The 20,440-nt window shown below is 31.4% G+C and overlaps 3 protein-coding genes across 3 annotated transcripts; 2 read left to right on the top strand and 1 right to left on the bottom strand.

Annotated features, from left to right (window-relative positions):
* Positions 1 to 47: 47 nt before the first annotated feature.
* On the top strand, positions 48 to 2,869 carry LOC145742481 (low choriolytic enzyme-like). Its single transcript, XM_082560256.1, has 9 exons — positions 48 to 52; positions 801 to 934; positions 1,210 to 1,266; positions 1,331 to 1,489; positions 1,648 to 1,808; positions 1,933 to 1,948; positions 2,187 to 2,344; positions 2,467 to 2,647; positions 2,763 to 2,869. The coding sequence occupies exons 1-9, from the start codon at positions 48 to 50 to the stop codon at positions 2,867 to 2,869; spliced, it is 978 nt and encodes a 325-aa protein (XP_082416382.1).
* Positions 2,870 to 8,339: 5,470 nt separating this feature from the next.
* LOC145742896 (uncharacterized) lies at positions 8,340 to 8,951 on the bottom strand. Its single transcript, XM_082560737.1, has one exon. The coding sequence runs from the start codon at positions 8,949 to 8,951 to the stop codon at positions 8,340 to 8,342; it is 612 nt and encodes a 203-aa protein (XP_082416863.1).
* A 2,854-nt stretch (positions 8,952 to 11,805) lies between these two features.
* On the top strand, positions 11,806 to 20,066 carry LOC145742480 (uncharacterized). Its single transcript, XM_082560255.1, has 19 exons — positions 11,806 to 11,849; positions 11,927 to 12,037; positions 12,296 to 12,436; positions 12,580 to 12,762; positions 12,901 to 13,064; positions 13,324 to 13,459; positions 13,608 to 13,765; positions 14,029 to 14,470; positions 14,742 to 14,870; positions 15,147 to 15,252; positions 17,129 to 17,259; positions 17,360 to 17,479; positions 17,562 to 17,678; positions 17,775 to 17,948; positions 18,084 to 18,244; positions 18,320 to 18,455; positions 18,542 to 18,705; positions 18,807 to 19,233; positions 19,366 to 20,066. The coding sequence occupies exons 1-19, from the start codon at positions 11,825 to 11,827 to the stop codon at positions 19,473 to 19,475; spliced, it is 3,135 nt and encodes a 1,044-aa protein (XP_082416381.1). The 5' UTR covers positions 11,806 to 11,824; the 3' UTR covers positions 19,476 to 20,066.
* Positions 20,067 to 20,440: the final 374 nt, after the last annotated feature.

The raw sequence follows: 20,440 nt of genomic DNA, 5'->3' as shown, positions 1-20,440 counted from the left end.
ATACGTAACTTTGTCAAGCCTATGATGTTACTAAAATGGTTACTAAAATGAAGTATTTTGTTTTAGAAGTGCTTAATAACGCTGTAACTCTTTTAAAATAGAATCATTAATAAGTTTAATAAATACAAAATAAATAAAGTTATTTTAAAATTTAAATTTAAAAACCGTAGCCTATAGTTAAATCAGGTACTTAACTAAAATTAAAAAAAGGTAAGCAACTTAATTATAGACCACGAGTAAAAAGCAAGGCTAAAAACACAACACTTTCTCTCACGAAACACAGAAAAGATTATTAGACGCGTGACATAAATTACGTTAAAAAAAGCAAATGATTAACAAACTTTTTTAATTTATTAATCTGAAAAAATATTAAAGTAACAATGATATGCTAAAATAAATATATTTTGTTTTATTTTGAACAGATAAGAAAATTGTAATCAAACAAAACAATAAAGCATTTTTTTAACAACACAAATGTTATTGTGTATGTCATTTGGGTTTTGTATTAAACATTTGTAAATTGCAACAAAGTGGTGTTGAAAGAATAGTCTTTTGTTTTAAAATCCCATTTTAAATCATTAAAAATAATCCAATGGCCAGTGCACAAATTGTATATAAATTGTATAAAAATAAAAAAAAACTTTGATACCGTTATTATTTGTTAATGCGCTGATTATCACTTAAGTATGAAGAGTAACACACAGAACGCCGGTTACTTGTTTTTAGATAAGTAACGATTTTTTTTCTTGATCTTTTTTAAAAAAGCTACCCAACCTAAATATTTAAACACAATTCGATAGTAAAACTAAGAGTTTTTGGCTTGGAAATGCCCTTGGCCTAGAAGTAGCAGATAAAATTCAAAACAGTTGTGAAGAGCTATTTTATGGAAACGTAGAAAATCTTACTGAACTGGATATTAACGATTGTCAAGAAGGTAGGATCAAGACACAATGATTTAACAAAGTTTTTATAACTAAAAACGTATCTTAAATGTTTTATGCATGTTTTTCAATATGCTTTAACGCTTATAGTATATTTCTGATTTTTCCAGGTAAATTAAAATATTTATTTTCAGTTAAGAAAATATCTTAAACTTTTTGTTTTTTAAAATCATTTTTTTTATTAGTTTTTACAGAAAACAATTCCACTGCTCAAATATTAAACATTAAAAATTCAGAAAACTGCCAAATTGATATCTGTTTGCTATAGATTGTCGAATAGGATTCAGGTTAAATGCAACGGGGTGTGAAGTTTGTGAATGTGAAGGTATGCGTCTTATAATATTTTTTTTTTGTAAAATAGAATCTAATAATTTATTTTTTATTTTAAGATGTTTATGATGGGGACATTTTAACAACTCCTAAGTTTAAGCAAGAGATAGAGCAAATGGTTGGGTTGAATCGAGGACATGGAATAAAATTAACTAAATGGAACCACCAAATAGAAGAAGGGTTATACATTATTTCATACACGATAGATTCCAAATTTAGTAAGCACACTGCTTCATTCGTTATTTGTTTTGATGATTTTTTTTGTTACAGTAAAAAATTAATTTTAATGTAAGTTTTAAAATTTCGTAAATATAAAAAAAAGTAAAAAATAAAAAAATAATTTATTTAATAAATTAAAAAATTTATATTACTTTAGACAAAGACGAACGAATGTCGATCTTGAATGCCCTTAGTGATTTAGAAGAACAGACTTGTTTAAAATTTGTAACTAGAAAACAAAATGAAAGAGATTATTTGTGGTTTGAAAAAGGAAAAGGCTGTTTTTCATATCTTGGAAGAATCTTTGGAAAACAAAAAGTAAAAATATTAAAATATTTTGTACATTTTTAGTTAAATGAAAATAATATTGTTTTATTTTAAACACTACATTTATTTTAATATAATTTTAGCGGTGTGTTGTTATTTAAACATTTGCATACAGATTTCTCTTGGTGAAGGTTGTTTTAGACATGGAACAATTCAACATGAGATTATGCACTCACTTGGATTTTGGCACGAGCAAAGCAGGCCAGACCGCGATGAAAATATTCAAATATTGTGGGAAAATATAAAAGAAAGTAAATTACTTTTTATGCATTCAATGTTGGTATATAGTTTTCAATACTTAATATGACATAAAGCAGTTAGAGTCTTTTATTTAGTTTTTGTCTTAAAAAAATTAATGTCATTTTTTAGAGAACTACAACAATTTCCGAAAGCGAAAATACAGCGAGGTCGATTCATTTGGTTCTTCGTATGATACCGGTTCAGTAATGCATTACAACAGTTACGCATTTTCTAAAAACAAACTACCCACAATTACTGATTTAGAAGGAAACGTTCTCAAAACTCAGGTCAATTATTTTAAAATATTTTTTTGTTAGAGTCCTACTCAACTGCAAAATAAGTTTCAAAACGCAGGCAATAATAAAATAGCAAACACCACACAAAACCTAATGTTATTATTATTATTCAGAGAGACCAGATATCTATTAGAGATGTAAGGCAAATAAATGATTTATATCCGTGCACAAAAAGTATTGTAAGGGCTACAAGATGTGTGGATAGCTTTTCTTTTTGCAGTGGAATGTCTTGTCAGTGTAAAGAGCCTGCAATTAAAAACTTGTGCTGCCACACTTGCAAACAATCTGAAAATGGTAAAGTTTTGTTTTTTATTTTAAATTAAATAAGTAATGAACTAATTACAGTTTAAGTTACTGTATATAGGTTTCAACATTTTTAGTGAATAAGTATTTTTGTTTTATTTTTAAGCTTGTTGTGATTTACGCCCCGCCAACCTATGTAAAAAGAACGTAGAAAGATGTTCAACTGATGTTACTGTACAGCAAATGTGTCTAAAAACATGCAGCATGTGCTAAAACATGTAATTTTATATTTATAAAAGTAATGTTTCGTTTATAAGGTACAAAAATAAAAATAACGATTTAGACTTCTAGTAAAAAAAGAATTTTTTGTAAATCTAGCAACCGATATCGTCGAATTAAACAAATTGTTCAAACAAATTTTAATAAACTATACTTTATCAATTTAAAAAATATATTTAAGTAAAATTAACTCATAGCCAATAGCATTTTGTATTGACAAAGTAAATATATCTGCATTTTTTTATTAAGCAGTGCCTTAATATAAACACTTCATTAGTGACTACATTTATGGTTTTTTAAAACTGGTTCGCAAAAAAAAATTAAATTGTTGCGCAGTCCGAAAAAGGTTGCCGACCCCTGACTTACACGAACTGATTGAATTGCAAATTATCGTTCTTTTTAATGCGCTCTTTCGTTTTATTGCAAAAATTATACTTTTAATTTTTAATGTAATTTTTGAGTGCGTTAATGCCGTTATATTAATTTAAATATAAATTGAAGTGACCTTTTCTTCTTCGATTATATTATCGACGCGCCTTTAAACTGGAATACTTTGTATAAATCTTTATCAGCACATAGTAAAACATTTAAGCAATTTAAAAAACTAGCTGGATATTTATTAACTAAGTCTAGCTTTTCTAAAATGTGTGGCCATTTCGAGTTTCTATTATAAGCAATGAAGAAGCCTGAAATTCATTGACTACTTAAAGCCAACGCATTAACCTGAAGTTTTCGATCAAGATCTCCTAAAATATTTTAAAAAGAGCTTGGTTTTCTATTTTTTCTTTTTGGTCATCAAATCAAAAAGTTATTTTGTACAAAAACAAAAAGTTGTTTTGTACAAAAGTACTTGTATTGATGGAGTTTACCAATGTACTTTGATTATAAACCGTGAAAGTCATTGTAAAATTCAATGTTTTCCAAAAGTATAACATTTTTTTTTATTTTAAATTTGGATATTTCTAACATTTATTACAAGCAATTTTTTTTTATCATATGGCTATTTTTAACAATAAACTTGGTAAACATATTAAACTATTTTTTTTTAATTTGTTTTTTAAGATATAAACAAATTTTATAAAAACAATTTTTTTTATTTTTATTATGTTTTTAATTCCATTACATGTTCCACCGCCTCAGTTTCACATTGATGGTGATTAAATAAAGTTGAAAAGTGTAAATGAAAAAAAATAAAATTGTCAGGTAACCCAAAAATATTAAAGCAACTAAAACAAATTTCTATTTTTTCTTAATAGTTGCTACATAGTAGTAATTGTTTTAGCTAAAATAAGTACAAATTTTACAGTTCTAAGAGATCCAAACAATTTCCTTTCCTTGATTATAGTTACGTTTTTTTGGCACAGCTTAAGTAAGAAAACAAACTTTTAAATTCAAATTTTAATCAGCCTTAATATATTTAAATTAAAATTAAAAAATAACCTTTAAAATATTGTTTTAAGTTTTTAGATAGCCAAACTGTAGAGTTAAAAAACACTTGAACCATATGTTGTGACGTAACGGGTATTGACGAAGTTGTTCAAACTCAAATAAAACCAAACTTTTTATCTTTGTCTCTATGTATTAATATTACGTTATCACTTATACGCCTGGCAGTTTCAAAAACGTCAATGACCAAAAACATATTATATGCAACGAGTTTTATTTTGGATACTTTTATTTTGAAAATACCAGGCCATTTGTTACTTGCTTTAAAGCGAAAAAAAGGTAAAGTCAATACCGCTTAGAAGCGGGTTGGAAAATGCGCTCTGTCTGCTATAGTATTTTCATTAAGCGATTAATGGAAGAGTAATAATAAAATACTTAAAGCGATTAATGAAAGAGTAATAATAAAAAACTTAAATTTTAAATATTTAAAAATATCACCCTTCAAAAGATACACATACAAACGTTCACAAACTCGTAACACGAATACTATTTACAAATACATCCGAAACAGTTAAACTAATACATCACGCGATTAAGCCACGTGATAGAGATAAGGGAGTAACAGATCTACAATAGGTGTAAACACGTGATCTGAAGAATAGATTGGACTTTGGCGTAAACAACAAGATTGCGGATTCGTTACAGTTTTATTGGGTAAGTTTTTTTTGAGTTAACTTGACATAAAACCAACAAAAACCCTTTTCGAACTAACAGTAATGTAATATTACAAAAATACCAACTAATAAAAACTTTAACAGAATGGATTATTGAAGGTATAAACTTTACATTGTAGTAATCAAAGTTAAACGATTTTACAATATCGTGCTTCTTATTTTGTAACTTAAAGTAATGATAACAAAATGGAAGGAAGCGCACCAAAAGGCTACATAAAAGGGAAAAAGGCAAAACGCACCGATACGCGTGCGCACTAAAACACACAAGCTTCGATAACAATAATGTTTACGCCACATAACCCCCCCTCAGAAGCGTCGTAAATACACAAAAAAAAATAGCAATAACAGTTAATTCAAATAAAAATGTTTGTATTAGATCTTTTTGGGTCTACCACGACCAATATGTTTGGTTACTTGGATCGGCTGAGTGGGATCCGCGTGCACCGGTTTCAAACGATCCACCGAAACTATTTGTTTGTTGGCACCCATTTCTAATTCAAAAGTTTTTGGGCCACGTTTTAAAACTAAATACGGTCCTTGGTATGGTGCGGTAAGTGGCGGTCGATGTGAATCCTTACGAACAAAAACGTATTTGCAAGTTTTTAAGCTGGGGGGAAAATTTGTTTTCAGAATAGCGTGGCGCGACATCGGCTGAGGAACAAAATTATTTACTTTTTCTTTTAAATACTTGAGCGTCGTTTTTGCATCATTTAAATTTGGTTCATGCTTTATTAAATCCCCAGGAACGGAAAGTGGAGTGCCATAAACCAACTCGGCAGACGATATCTTTAGATCTTCTTTCGGCGCGGTTCGAATACCCAAAAGTACCCATGGAAGTTGTTCAATCCAGTTTGGACCCTCTAGTCGTGCCATTAGTGAACTTTTAAGGTGTCGATGAAACCTTTCCACCAAACCGTTTGCTTGTGGTCTGAAGGCGCACGTATGATGAATTTGTATGCCAAGTGTCTCGTTCATATTTCTCCAGATACTTGAAGTAAATTGCGCTCCGCGATCACTAGACAGGTTGGTTGGTATACCAAATCGTGAAATCCAATGGTATAAAAACATTTTCGCACAAGTTGCCGTTGTTGAATTTTTCATTGGAATAGCTTCCGGCCACCTAGTAAAACGGTCAACGATGGTAAGAAGATAAACATGGCCGTCGGAGGGCGGAAGTGGTCCTACAATGTCAATGTTTAAATCACTAAAACGATTCTGGGTTTCAGGATATCTAACCAATGGAGCGTGAACATGCCTTTGTATCTTGGATTTTTGGCAAGATAAACACTGCCTTGTCCATATTCCCACGTCTTTATTAAGCCCATTCCAAACAAACTTTGAGCTTATTAACTTCCGCGTTGTTCGTATAGATGGATGCGAAAGGTCGTGAATAATATGAAAAACTTTTTCACGCCACTTTAGAGGAACAATAGGGCGAGGCTTGCCGGTCGAAATGTCGCAAAGTATTGAAAAGTCTTGTTTTTCAAATGTGACGTCGGCTACTTTAAGCTTCGTGTCGGCTGATCGATAACTTTGTACTTCTCGATCTAATTGGTCCGCAGCAAAAATTTTATAGTCCATATCAATGGTTTGATTGACGTTGAATATATTGGCCCGTGACAAAGCATCTGCTACAACATTACTTTTTCCGCTGATGTGTTGGATGTCTGTAGAATATTCGGATATTGCAGATAAATGACGCTGTTGTCGACTGGACCAGGGATCAGAAGCTTTTGAAAAGGCGAAAATAAGAGGTTTGTGGTCTGTATAAATTGTAAAAATTCTGCCTTGAAGAAAGTATCGAAAATGACGCACCGCCAGATAAATTGCCAACAGTTCTCGGTCAAATGTACTATATTTTTCCTCCGCCAGCCTCAAGTGTTTACTAAAAAATGCGAGGGGTTTCCAAGCGCCGTCGATAAATTGCTGTAAAACAGCACCTACTGCTTTTTGTGAAGCGTCCACAGTTAAAACAGTTTTAGCATTGGCTTGGGGATGATATAACATGGCACAATGCGCAAGAGAAGCCTTTGCTTGGTCAAACGCGGACTGTAACTGTGGATCCCAATTTAACCTTGATGGCTTGCCAGCTAACTGTTTATAAATTGGAGTCATAATACGAGCAGCATCTGGAATAAAACGGAAATAAAAGTTGATCATACCGGCAAACTCTTGAAGACCTTTAATAGTGTTTGGTGGTTGCAAATTTTGGATAGTTTTTACTTTGTCTGGCAAAGGAATAATTCCATACCGGCTCACTTGATGCCCCAAAAAATTAATTTGGGTCTTGCCAAATTGACATTTTTTAACATTTATAATTAAACCATGACATGAAAGTTGTTTGAAAAGTTCTTGTAAATGCTTAAGGTGTTCAGTCTGCGATCTGCTGGCCACTAATATATCGTCCAGATAAACAAAAACGAATTTTAAGTGTTGGAAAATACTATCCATAAGTCTTTGAAAGGCTTGAGCTGCGTTTTTCAAACCGAAAGGCATTCTTTTAAATTCAAAAAGTCCAAATGGCGTGATGACGGCTGTCTTCTGAATGTCTTCTGAAGCTACTGGTACTTGATGATACCCTCTTATTAGGTCAATTTTTGAGAATACGCAACATCCATCTAATTGAGAGGTAAAATCTTGAATATGTGGAATCGGATAACGATCCGGTTCCGTAACAGCATTTAGTCGACGATAATCGCCACATGGGCGCCAACCTCCTGTAGCTTTAGGAACTAAATGGAGGGGGGATGACCAAGGACTTGATGACCGTTGAATAATTCCTAAATTCAGCATTTTAGAAAACTCATGTTTTGCAATTTCTAATTTTTCTGGCGACAATCGTCGCGCTCGAGCATGCACCGGAGGGCCAGTTGTTGGGATGTAATGCTGGACTTTATGTTTGATAGTACCTTCATTAAAACGTGGTGTTGTTATATCAGGAAATTCTTTTATCAACTTGTCATATGATGAATTTATTTGTGAGAAAGTTGGTTTTGAAATATTAAAAAGCTTCCGGCCTTTTAAATCTACAACCAAGGAATGTTCGCGAATAAAGTCAGCACCTAATAATGGTCTCATGACATCAGCAATAACAAATTTCCATGCAAATGTGCCAGTAGGTAAGTGGACACGAATGATTTTTGAACCATAAGTTTGTATTTTTCCACCATTAGCAGCGATTAGAGGGTTTTCTTTGTTTTTCTTGTAGCGTTCATATCTTGTTGGTGGAATAACACTTATTTCGGCCCCAGAATCAACTAAGAATTTTATTTTAGATATTTTGTCGTCCAGGAAAAACAGGTTACTATGCTTGCCGGTTGCTGCTACAGACAACAACCGGCTTTCTAGTTTTCCGAATATTGACATGGTGGGATACATTTCTTAGCATTTTTGCCAAATCGACGATGGTAAAAACAAAGAATTTTTTTAGAATCAGTTTTAGATACCGCATAAGAAGAAAAAAAAGAGGCGCTTTTTGTTAGCAAGATTGCATCTGCACGTTGCGCAAGTTTACGCATATCTTCAAAGTTACTGTCGACTAAAACCACACGCACGTCTTCAGGTAGAAGCTGCAAAAATATATGTTGAAAAAGGAAACAAGATTTGTGATTTCCTAAAAGAGCCAACATTTCGTCCATTAATTCAGAAGGTTTACGATCCCCTAAAGTAGGCATGTTTAGAATTCTCGACGCCCTTTCTTGTGGAGAAAGGCTAAATGTTCCGAGAAGACGCTGTTTGATAGCGTCATACTTTCCAGTGGTTGGCGGATTTTCCAGGAAATCAATAAGACGAAGTGCGGTGTCCTGGTCTAATGCAGACACAACGTATAAATATCTTGTTTGGTCGGTAACAATATTTCGCAATTCAAACTGTGCTTCAGCTTGTTGGAACCAAACTCGAGGATGGGACGACCAAAAGTTTGGTAACTTAAGCGCAACGGCATTTTCTTCTTTCATTTTCTTAGAAATTACGTTTCTAAGCGTCGGGGTCACCAATGTAGTAATCAAAGTTAAACGATTTTACAATATCGTGCTTCTTATTTTGTAACTTAAAGTAATGATAACAAAATGGAAGGAAGCGCACCAAAAGGCTACATAAAAGGGAAAAAGGCAAAACGCACCGATACGCGTGCGCACTAAAACACACAAGCTTCGATAACAATAATGTTTACGCCACAACATTATATTTAAAACACAAAAAAGAAAAGTAAACAAAACTGATAAAAAGCCTCTTTTAAGTAAAAAAAAAAATTTTCAATTTTAACGAACATAAATTGTGCAAATTAATCTCTTGATTAACTTAAGTTAATGACCAATTATTTTTTTAATTAAGGGCGACAAGTTTAAATGGGTTTCAACTATTAAAACATAGTTCATAACACAATACCATCTCAAACATTAGTTGACGAAGGTAAATTGATATACATTTAAAAGTTAAAATCTATATAACTTTGTAAAATACTTAAGCTGTTTTTTAGAAACAACACAAAAAAACAACCAATATAAATCGACTGTTTTTAAACTAGATTAAAAACATAAAACAGTCTATAAAAATCATAATAAATATAAAACATGTAGCGACATATTAAAAAAAACTAAAAAAGTTCAAATACTGATAAACTTTTCATGTAAAACTGTAGTGAAAAAAAATCGTAAAATACGTTAACGATATTGACTTTATTATAGCGGTTTGGAAATTAAGAAACAACAGACTATGCACGATACCAATACTATAACATAAACTGTTTTTTTTTGTATTTAACCTTATCCTCAATGTGGAAAGGTCGAATGCGCGACCTAAACATGGAGTAACATTAGTTACTTTGACCCAGATTCACACCGTTTAAAGCTCCTTACTCAAGGGCGCTACAGCACGAGAGCCGTGAAAATTAAACCAACGACCTCATGGTGGTGTAGCAAGTGTTCTTACCGCTACACCATTCTGCGGGTTTTAAAGCGCACGCTTTTACTCAATAAAATTTAGCACACATTAACTTAAAGTTACACGAAACAACGAAAAAGGTTATACAATTAAAATGGTAGTAGCATTTCTAATGCACCGCCTTTAATCAACGCACGTTATTGACTCCACTATGTCATATCTTTTCTTTATTCGTTTACGAATAACATTTGTTCAGTTAATAATAAGAAAAACATATTTTCTAATAAATTGAACTTGGTATTCGTGAAATTATATTAAAATAAATTACATTACAGAATAGTTATCATATCAAAATAAATTCCTTATCAAACTCTTTTAAACTTGATTAAAATTAATCTCAAAATTTGAAAATAACCAAACTACAAATGTTTAAACATAGGATAAAATTAGCACAAATAGAGGTTTTTAATCGTTACATGAATTAAAGGATTACAACTTGTAAATATTTAATTAAAAAATTAATTTAATTTAATAAAAGGTTAGTTACCTTTTTTAGTCTCATTTTATTATAACTTGTTAATAGTAGATTTTTGTTAATTTTAATTGCCAGCATATGTTCAAATTTGGATAATGTAAACCCTCTGTAATTAAACAGTAATGACGTCATACGTTTAAGTAGCAAGGAAACTTAAGATGCATTGTAGTTAAATTGATTAACGAACTAATAGAGTGACGTCGTGTCATTTAAAATGCGTCATGAAAGTAAGGTTAGCGAGTTCAGATCAGCTTTCATAACTAAGCAAAAAATTATTTTTATAACATCGTGATTCTATTGTATTCGTGGAATTTTTGCCCTAAATAAATAAACAGTGTAAAAGTGACGTTATCAGGCAAATGACTTTTTTAAAGATAAAACTGCCCAGCTTACCTGATTTTAATTGAATGACTAACTCATTGTTAGGAACACTAACAAAAGGAAATATTTTGCTAAAAAAATTTTGCAAACAATACCGGTAGTATATTTACTTACAATGACGTCAGTCGAAAAACAATAAAGTGATAAGTTTGCAAAAAAAATGGTTGCTCTCAGCGAAGATACAATATGTAAAAAAAACATCTTTAAAATTTAAGTGAAGCGCAAATTACCCAAAGCCAATAACAACACGCTTTATTACAGCTTTTTACTATTACAACACACAACATTTTGCATTGTTTTTATTTGCAGTATATGTGCAAGGTCGTTAATGGCCTTTTATTACCGCTATAAATTTCGTTAAGGCGTTAATTTTAGTAATTCCAAAACTATAACAATTGCTTGTAACACTGTTATAGCTCAACCTTACGAAACGAATGTTTTTACATTTTTTTAAAAAAAGTGTGGGGGTAATATCGGAGTTTATATTAGTTGAAATCAATTTGGTATCGGGTGTGTAATTTAGAACAAGTAAAGAGAAACTGTTAGCTAGGAGCTGGAACTCAATTTTAGAAATCCCACGCATAGGGCCATAGGCTAAGATTAAGTCTACTGATAATTTTTATTAAGTTTATTTTAATGCATGTGCCTCAATATTAAAGGGCCATTAGTGCACGTTGTAACTTCTCCTTATAGTACTACGTGCAATACCTTTATATAGACATTAAAAGTAAATAGATCCTAAGCATTTGTATGTTGCTATGACTTGCCGCTTAATGTATTTCAATAAGAGCAATTTACCTGGAAAGTGGAATTTATGTAAAATTTAACAAAGTTTATTAAAAAAATACAAAAAATGACTCATAGCGTTTTGTCGCCAACGACACTATAAATTGAGAAACAAGTGCACCTAAGATAAGTTTTCTTTTGCACAGGCATAGGGGTTGTTAAAAATGTACTAAATTTTTTTGCAACTTTTATTTTACTTTTTATTCAGATTAAAAATAGTTATACTTTGTTAATTTAACCGAAAAAATGGTTCTGTTAGCATTTTTGATGAGTATGTATCGTTTTATTCCATTTAACATTGTTCGCAATTAATTATTATGTATTAAAACAAAAAAATATTTTTAACAGTGTTTCTGGTCGGAACAGCATATATGCAAAACGTGGTGCCGGACTGCAACAAAATCTTAGCAAAAAATGGTGAAGGTTTTACCTTGTACGAAATAAACAAGTGTGCTGAAGGTAAGTGCAGATAAAGTCCACAAAAATCCACAATTATTAACCTATTTATATTTTGCCTTTAAAATTTAAAGTTTTTTTTTTACATACTATTGCAATGTCGTATTGTACTTTAAGTAAAATGCCCAACATTAGTATTGCTTTAGATGGGCTTAAAAACTGGACAGATGATTAACAAAATGCACAAACAAATTAACAGACAGCAACCTGAAATAACACTGCAATCATGAAAATAAAATTCATGCTTTTTGTGTGTTTTAGAGAAAACTTACGCTGACCCGACTTTACCCAGAGCACCAGAATGTCCGGAGCTGGGTTGTTTAAACGACACAAATAAATGTCCATTATTCGGTTTTAAAGAAAAAGACGGGTGCTTGACGTGCGAGTGTTCAACGGGTGAAGGTCAAAGAGTTCCAAATTTAACAATTTACCAAACTAACAAAAATAGTCTTGTTAAACACTAAACTTTACTTATTGCTTGCTTAAAATAACTAATGTTCTGTAGCAATCTCACCGTTAAATAAAATGTTTTTTTTTTATCACAGGTCTTTACGAGGCAGATATTGTTTTAACGCCGGAAAGTAAACTGCTGCTTGAACGCAACTTGGACATAGATTTGCCTAGAGACGAGAGTGTCCAATTTGCGGCAGGGAGAAGCACAGCGCTTTGGAATCAAAACCGAGTTGGAAATAATTACAATGTCTACTACTACGTTGCAAGTAGTATTGGTAAGCGTTCACAAATAAGGAAAAACAAACTAACATACATGTACTGGATGCTATTTAATCAATATTTAAAATGTCTTGTTCTTTTAATAAATTGCTATGTAATTAGAGTTTAATTATTTTTTGTTTAACATAACCTAGGATCAGCTGGAAGAACCGCCATACAACGAGCTGCCCAAGATTTTGCGCGATATACTTGCCTCCGATTGGTTCCCGGGACCTCCAATCACAGAGGGTCTTACATTGAATTTTACAACGGAGGTGGATGCTTTTCGCCTGTTGGAAGAACAACGAGAGCTCAGAGGGTATAATTAAAAACGATATTTAACCAAAATCTGTATGTCAAAAAGCACCATTTTATAGGTAATAAGACATATTGTATGAACCCTACCCTCCTTCTACTGTTTTCGAACTTTAGTTTTTGTGCAAATTCGAACAGATGGTTTATATTTTTTTAAGAAAAATACGTTTTTTTATAGCTTCATTTTTTTAATTTTTTGTTTATCAGTAGTTAAAAATTAATACCGTTTAAGATTTAAAAATAACGTGGTGAATTTCCTAAAGGTATCTCTTGGCACTGGCTGCTGGCAGAAAGGCACTGTCATTCACGAAACTCTTCATTCACTTGGGTTTTGGCATGAACAAAGTAGACCAGATCGCGATCGATATGTGACTATTCACCATGGAAATATTCAAAGAGGTAACCATGGAAATATTCAATGACTGAATAAAACATACATATGTTAATAACTGTTATAGTAATGCTTGAAATTAAATACCTATATAAATATATACATATATATAGGTATTGATACCATTAAGTTTTGTTATAGCATAATTATTTTAAGGTCTTGGTTACAATTTTAACAAATTTACAACTGCTCAAATCGATTCACGCGGTTCGGCTTATGACTATCGTTCTGTTATGCATTACGGAAGTCGAGCGTTTTCAGCCAATGGTCGAGCAACGATTACCGATAAGCAAAACCGAGTAATTGCTACCCAGGTAAATTCTCTCTCATGCAAAAAAATTATATATTGGAAACATAGAAATTTTTTTGAGTGATGGTAATATATTTAATGCACGCCTATAGTTTCAAAAAAAGTCAAATAATTAAAAACGATTTTCAAAATACAATGTGTTGTGAAACCTTAAATGGTACTAAAAATGATTCGAGTGTTACCAAAAATGATTTTTCATTGTTAAAACAATTGTTAATAAAGGTAACTTATGGTAGGTAAAGTTAGTAACCTGTTTCTTTTATAAAGAGAAACGGATTCTCCCAAAGCGATATTGATCAACTAAATGCAATGTACGGTTGTTCTACAACGGGCGGGGGAACAACGACAGAGAGACCGGTTACCACAACAACTTCCACTGGAGGCTGTTCCGACACACATCGACATTGCGAAAGTTGGGCAGGCTCGGGAGAATGCAGAAAGAATCCTGCTTACATGTTAGTAAATTGCTGTAAGAGTTGCCGAGCTGTTGGACAGTCTACAACAACAACACGTCCGACTACGACTAGGCGTCCTACTACCACTACTACAACAACCAGGCGTCCAACCACTACAACAAGGCGCACCACAACAACACGAAGACCAACCTCAACTTGCACTAGAGATATGAATACTAATTGTGCATACTGGGCAAGAACAGGCGAATGTACAAAAAATCCCCTTTATATGCTTCCAAACTGTTGCAAAAGCTGTATGTATTGTGTGTTAAACTAATTTTTAATAATGTAGGCCTTATGAATAAATCCTTGCTATTAAGAATAATAAACAACAAGTGATATTTTAACAGGTACAACGAGTTTATTATAGAATCACGCGCCAAGCGTTTGTAAAAAGTGCTCTTGCTAAATAATGTGCACAATCGTTAGTTTTTATGTAAAATTAAAATTTTTTTAGCAAATTTTTAAACAATTTGAAGAAAAATATGCTAACGTTAAGATTATAATCACTATATTCTTATTAAGGCGGGGGCGGGTCTTGTTCAGATTCAAATCAAAACTGTCCATCGTGGATGAGGTCGGGATATTGTACAAGCAGATCATATCAACGATACATGACAACACATTGCAAGAAAAGTTGCAGGTTATGTAGATGTAAGTATTTAAAACATTTTTATAAATATTATCTTTATAAAAAATGACATATTTTTAGTTAGGAATAATTAAAACCTAAAAATCATTGCTTACTATTAAGCAGTAGAGTAAAGTTATAAAAAGATTTAAGTTTTAAAAAAAATTTGTAACAAAGCATATAATTTTGTTTAAGTTATAACATTGTTTTTTATTTTTAGAAAAAAATAAGCGAGATACGGTGGAATTTCAAAATCTTAAATGCTATAATCAAAATCTAATTGTTTTTGTTATTTTCAGTTAATTCTTTATGTGATTCTTATCTCCGTGCCATACTCGGATTTTGCCCATATAACCAATATCAGTATTATTACTCGCCTTTAAAGTCCTACCGGAGTAGTTATTGGTAGATTTAGTAGTCGTCCGTATACGTGTTGTTAGTAACGCATTGTAATTAATGATTTGTTATACTTTGTAGTTAGGTCGTATCGATAGGTCGTATCGATGACGTCATTCACATACTATGATTAACTTTTCTGGACAACCTAAGGGTCACACGGTAACTTTCTCTTATTTATAATTGTTTGAGCTTATAAAAACGGAAACCGTTAAAACGAAATGATAATATTGGTAAGGCGTAGGGAGAAAATGTGCCTTGTCATTTTACCAAATATGTCAATATTTTCAAATACTACCTATTCGCTGTTACCGTACATTCATTACATTATAACAGATTTTTTTGTTTTCATTCTTTAACAGAAAACTATCGAATTATATATATAATAATTTGATATTATTTGTTGTGTTGTATCGTATTGGAATTGTAATTGGTATAAATAAAACATAATAAACAAAAATGTGTATTTATTAAAATCTTAACAGCAATAAAATGGTACCTTACCTTTACCTTACATATTATAGAACAGTTATATGCAATTAAATAAAATAGGATGAATTACCCTTATTTGTCAAAATAAATACAACAGCTTTTAAACCAAAAACATGTTTTTAACTTAATATAAATGCTTCGTCAACATCACATACAAAGTCACATGTTCCTGAATAATTTTGTTAACCAATACACAGCATATTTAAAAGCTAATATGCGTTAAATTGACACAATTAGTCACACCAAGTTAAAATAGCACCAGTTCACAGTAGACGTAACTTGAAGGTTTAAATAACAAAAAACAACCTAAAAATAATTTTAAAATAAATTTGCTAGAAAAAATTTTGTTTTCAACTTTTGCGTTAAGTCCAATTCTAATTCACCTTACTAAAAAAGTAAACCCAATAAACAATTTTGTTGACTCACGGTTTAAAAAATCGCTAACAATCAAAAGGCATAAACACTCGTTATAAAAAATGAAACTTAAATTTAGTAAAAATACTTTATTAAACCGCCTTTAAAATTAAAAAAATAAAAGTAAAATTTTGAATTTTTTTAGATAATAAAACATGTTTCCTTAACATTTCATATTTATTCGTTAACTTGCAGATGTAAAATAACGTCAATAATTTTAAATAAATTGTTTATACAATTTTAGCTTAACATATATATAAAAAAATAATATTTTGTTTAAAAATGTTGAGTTTGTAATGAAAATTAATTGTTTAAATTGTAGACATAATATAATAATTTTAAGTTAAAATTTAAAAAAACGTGATTAAAAAGGTTCATTTATAATTTTGAGTATAGCAACCTTAAATGAACATTGTTTTGAATACTATCGACACAAAATGCGTACAAAAACGATTATTGCCATTCTGCTCATTCTATTTTTAATAAAATCAGTTCGTAGTGACTAAATGATATGGTCGATTAAACTTTCGCGTCATACTGTTGTGGGGGTAAATAAGTTTTCGGTTAAATTACACACATTTCCAACAAATATAGACCAACGAAAAGCAAAGTTTTTTGGTTGGCATAAAAGAAACATATAATCAAAATATTTTGGTTTTCAAATTTAGAAAAAAATGCTATTTCCAGGGAAATTTTATATACTGGATTACAAAGAATTAGCCATGTCACGTTTAAACATCATTGAACCTGAACAACTTTAAACTGACTTCGATTACCCCGGACGTGTGTAAGCAATAACAAATTAAGTGACGTAATAGATACACGTCATCTTAGGTGTAGGACAATGCGATAGAATCATGCGAATTTTTTTTTTGATTTCCTTGTTAGGACAATATGCCGTGCGTAGCTAAGGTGACCAAGGATATTTTTAAAAATACGATGAATCCAAAAAAAAATCCATATTTTTGGAATAACCATACCTCGCTCTTGGCTATATAAAGAGAGTGAATTGGCGTTTCACATTATTACAAAATATTTTACAATATTATCTTACCTTAAAGAAAAAAACAGCAATAATGAAGTTTATGAAATGTTGGATGATTGCTTTAGGTAAGTGTACATTCAACTTGGCCGGTTGCATATAGTCTATGTTTAAGCAATATAAATATATTTTTATTTATATTTTATGGTTATTGTACTAAATTTACAGTGGCAATCGCATGCTTTTCGTTTACATCGGCGCAAAAGTACATGAACAAGGTTTGTGAAGAAATAGCGGCAGGAAGTAACAAATACAGCGAAATGGAAGTGAATGAATGCAAGCATATGGGTACCAAATTATGCTCAATAATTTTCTTAAAAAATTTAAAAATTCAGTTTTGCTTTGACGTCGTATTTTGATGTTAAAATAGAAATGGAATCTCGATGTGGAAAATTGGACTGCAGCATTTATCTATCGTGCAATTTCGGGCGAAAAATGAATTCAAACGGGTGTGAAATGTGTGAATGTGCCATGAAACCTGAAGAAGGTACGCATACAAATTAACAAATAATTGTGTTTCTTTAATTTTTGTCAATTTTCCCCTTTTAGTTTTGTTAACAAAGTTTACTTATTTTTCGTGCAGCCGATATGTATCAAGGGGATGTAGTCCTTGACCATGATTCAATGGATTTTATAAGCCAAAACATGGACGATGGAATTCGACTTCGAGCTTCAGGTATTAATCTCAGAAAATGGAACGTCTACCCAGAAGGGGACAACTTTATCGTTCCTTACACAATCAGCTCGGAATTACAAGGTAAGCAATCTCCACAAGTCGTTCGTTTTTAAAGTTATTTAATTCTTTACAAATTAAACGACTTTTATAAACTGAAACAAAAAATATAAACTAATTGCTGAAATCTAAATTAACGAATATATATTTATTTTCAAGCTGAAGAACAGGCTATGTCTGTTATAATGGAGGCACTGATGCAGTTTGCCGAACACACGTGTATCGAGTTAAGAGAAGCTACTGATGAGCAATATCAAATTAAATTTTACGCAGGAAATGGGTGTTCATCAAACGTAGGCAGAACTTCTGGAATACAACGAGTAAGTATACTTTTACTGAAGTTGAACTAACCTTTTAACTAAATTACTTTACTTAAATACGGACTTTTAATGTAGATAAGCCTTTCACGAGGGTGCTGGAGGGTTGGAACTGTTATTCACGAAATTATGCATGCTCTTTCTTTCTGGCACGAACACACAAGACCGGATCGTGATCAATTTGTTCAAATCCACCAGGAAAACATCAGACCAGGTTGGTAATTTTAAACATTATTTTAATAAATAAAAAAGTTAAATCTGACTTAAAAAGTACATATTAATATTTACTTATTGACTCAGGTACTGAAAGAAACTTCGAGAAGTTAGCTGATGGATCAGTAAATACCTTTGGATCTCCATATGATTATAACTCGGTGATGCATTATAGCAGCAGAGCATTCAGTGTAAATGGACAACCTACCATTACGCGAATTTCTGATCCAGATTTTCTAATTTCTGGCCAGGTGCGAATAATAAGCGTAAACTAAAACAAGTATTTAGTAAATTTTTATATCCCCTCTTTAAATAAAATACCAAACTAAAGCATATAATTATAACATAACAGAGAAATGGGTTTGCCGCCACTGACATTGAAGAGATTAACGCTTTATATCAATGCAAGTCTTTAACAACTACAACCCCAACTACCACCACACAGTCAACAACCAGATCAACCACTACTACCCGCTCAACAACTAGACCAACAACCACTACTCGCCAGACAACTAGACCAACAACCACTACTCGCTCAACAACCACACCAACAACCACTACTCGCCTAACAACCAGGCCAACCACTACTTCTACCTCCACCGCCAACTGTGTCGATAGAAACACCAACTGCCCTAGATGGGCTCAACAAGGCTATTGTGCAGGGCGATATATGGTTTATATGACAAGAAATTGTTGCAAAAGTTGCACAGCCTTGGTGACCACTACAGCGAGCACAAAAACTACTACAACAACCATTGTTCCTGCCACAACAACTCCAGGTTAATATAACTTACGTTTATCTAATTCTAAACATATTTAAAACGCCAGTAAAACCGTAATGTATTTTTGGTGTCTAACTAAATTTTATGTTATCTGTTAGAATTTTATTTTAGTAAATCTCTTTTATTTAGCTTGTGCGGATCAACTTCAAAACTGTAACAATTTAAAAAGATTTTGTACAAACGAACAAATCGGAGCTACTGTCAGGTCATTTTGCCGAGATTCATGCAACGTTTGTTAGAAGAAAAAATGCACTTAAATAATGCTTCATATGTTTTTATTGTATTGTTAGCCTAATAATATTTGTTATGTCAAACACAGCATGCTTTTAAAAAAAATTACCCTAAATTGTAAAAATACTGAATATATTTTACTAAAATAATTTCGCCGTGCTTTTTTGTTATGTATTGTATATGATAAAAAAATAGGGGTTATATCATAAAAACTTACTCGACCGTTAATTTTTATAGGTTATATTTTATAAACTTGTATTGTATTTTTATATAACACTGTTCAATACTATTTTAATGCTTTTTTTATAACGCAAATAATTTTTTTAATATTTACAAAAAAATAGCAATGAGCGTATACAAAACTAGATTTCACTCATTTTGTACTATATACAAAATAGTTTGGTATAAACCTAAACAGTTTAAAAAGCGAATTTTAATTTTTATATTTGAAGGTGTAGTACTGTAGTCTATTCTAAAGTTAGAGCAGTCACAAAAAACATTTTTATACAAGACTGATTGCCAAGTGCCATGCTATACCTTTCTAAAAAATATTTTTCGTTCACAGCATTTAAGACGTTAATAAATTCATGCCAATCATACATACATATAAGTGTACTCTCTGTTGCTACTGACATGCAATCAAGACTGTTTTTTTTTGTTTTTTGGCATTTGCAATTAAACTTTTTTATGTTGTAGATTTACAAACGTTTATAACTTAATTAAGATTTCCACTCAGTTTTATAGTTAGCCAAAAATGTTCAAGAAAGTGGTTTTATAAATAAGGTAACCGTACTGTTCAAGTGATTTTTTTGTTTAGAACGGGCGTTTTTTGTCGTTTAAAACAACACTTTTAAATACAAAATTTTTTTAATAAATTTATCGCAAACTGCTGAATTCTTGAAGCTCAATACTGAATTTAAATGGTTACAGAAATCATTTTAATTATGCCTAGTATGTATATCATAAAATAATT

The sequence above is a fragment of the Corella eumyota genome, chromosome 2 (assembly GCF_963082875.1).
Source record: "Corella eumyota chromosome 2, kaCorEumy4.1, whole genome shotgun sequence".
Classification (NCBI taxonomy): Eukaryota; Metazoa; Chordata; class Ascidiacea; order Phlebobranchia; family Corellidae; genus Corella; species Corella eumyota.
Note: the sequence above shows the minus strand (reverse complement) of the source record. Positions and strands in the feature narration are given on the sequence as shown.

Bases quoted from the DNA above. Each gene is read 5' to 3' on its own strand.
- LOC145742481 (XM_082560256.1), top strand. The intron at 1,490-1,647 runs GTAAGCACACTG...ATATTACTTTAG, and splicing joins CACGATAGATTCCAAATTTA to ACAAAGACGAACGAATGTCG. The intron at 2,648-2,762 runs GTAAAGTTTTGT...TTTATTTTTAAG, and splicing joins TTGCAAACAATCTGAAAATG to CTTGTTGTGATTTACGCCCC.
- LOC145742896 (XM_082560737.1), bottom strand. From the start codon at position 8,951: ATGAAAGAAGAAAATGCCGTTGCGCTTAAGTTACCAAACTTTTGGTCG.
- LOC145742480 (XM_082560255.1), top strand. From the start codon at position 11,825: ATGGTTCTGTTAGCATTTTTGATGA. The intron at 12,038-12,295 runs GTAAGTGCAGAT...TGTGTGTTTTAG, and splicing joins AATAAACAAGTGTGCTGAAG to AGAAAACTTACGCTGACCCG. The intron at 14,871-15,146 runs GTAAGTATTTAA...TGTTATTTTCAG, and splicing joins AAGTTGCAGGTTATGTAGAT to TTAATTCTTTATGTGATTCT.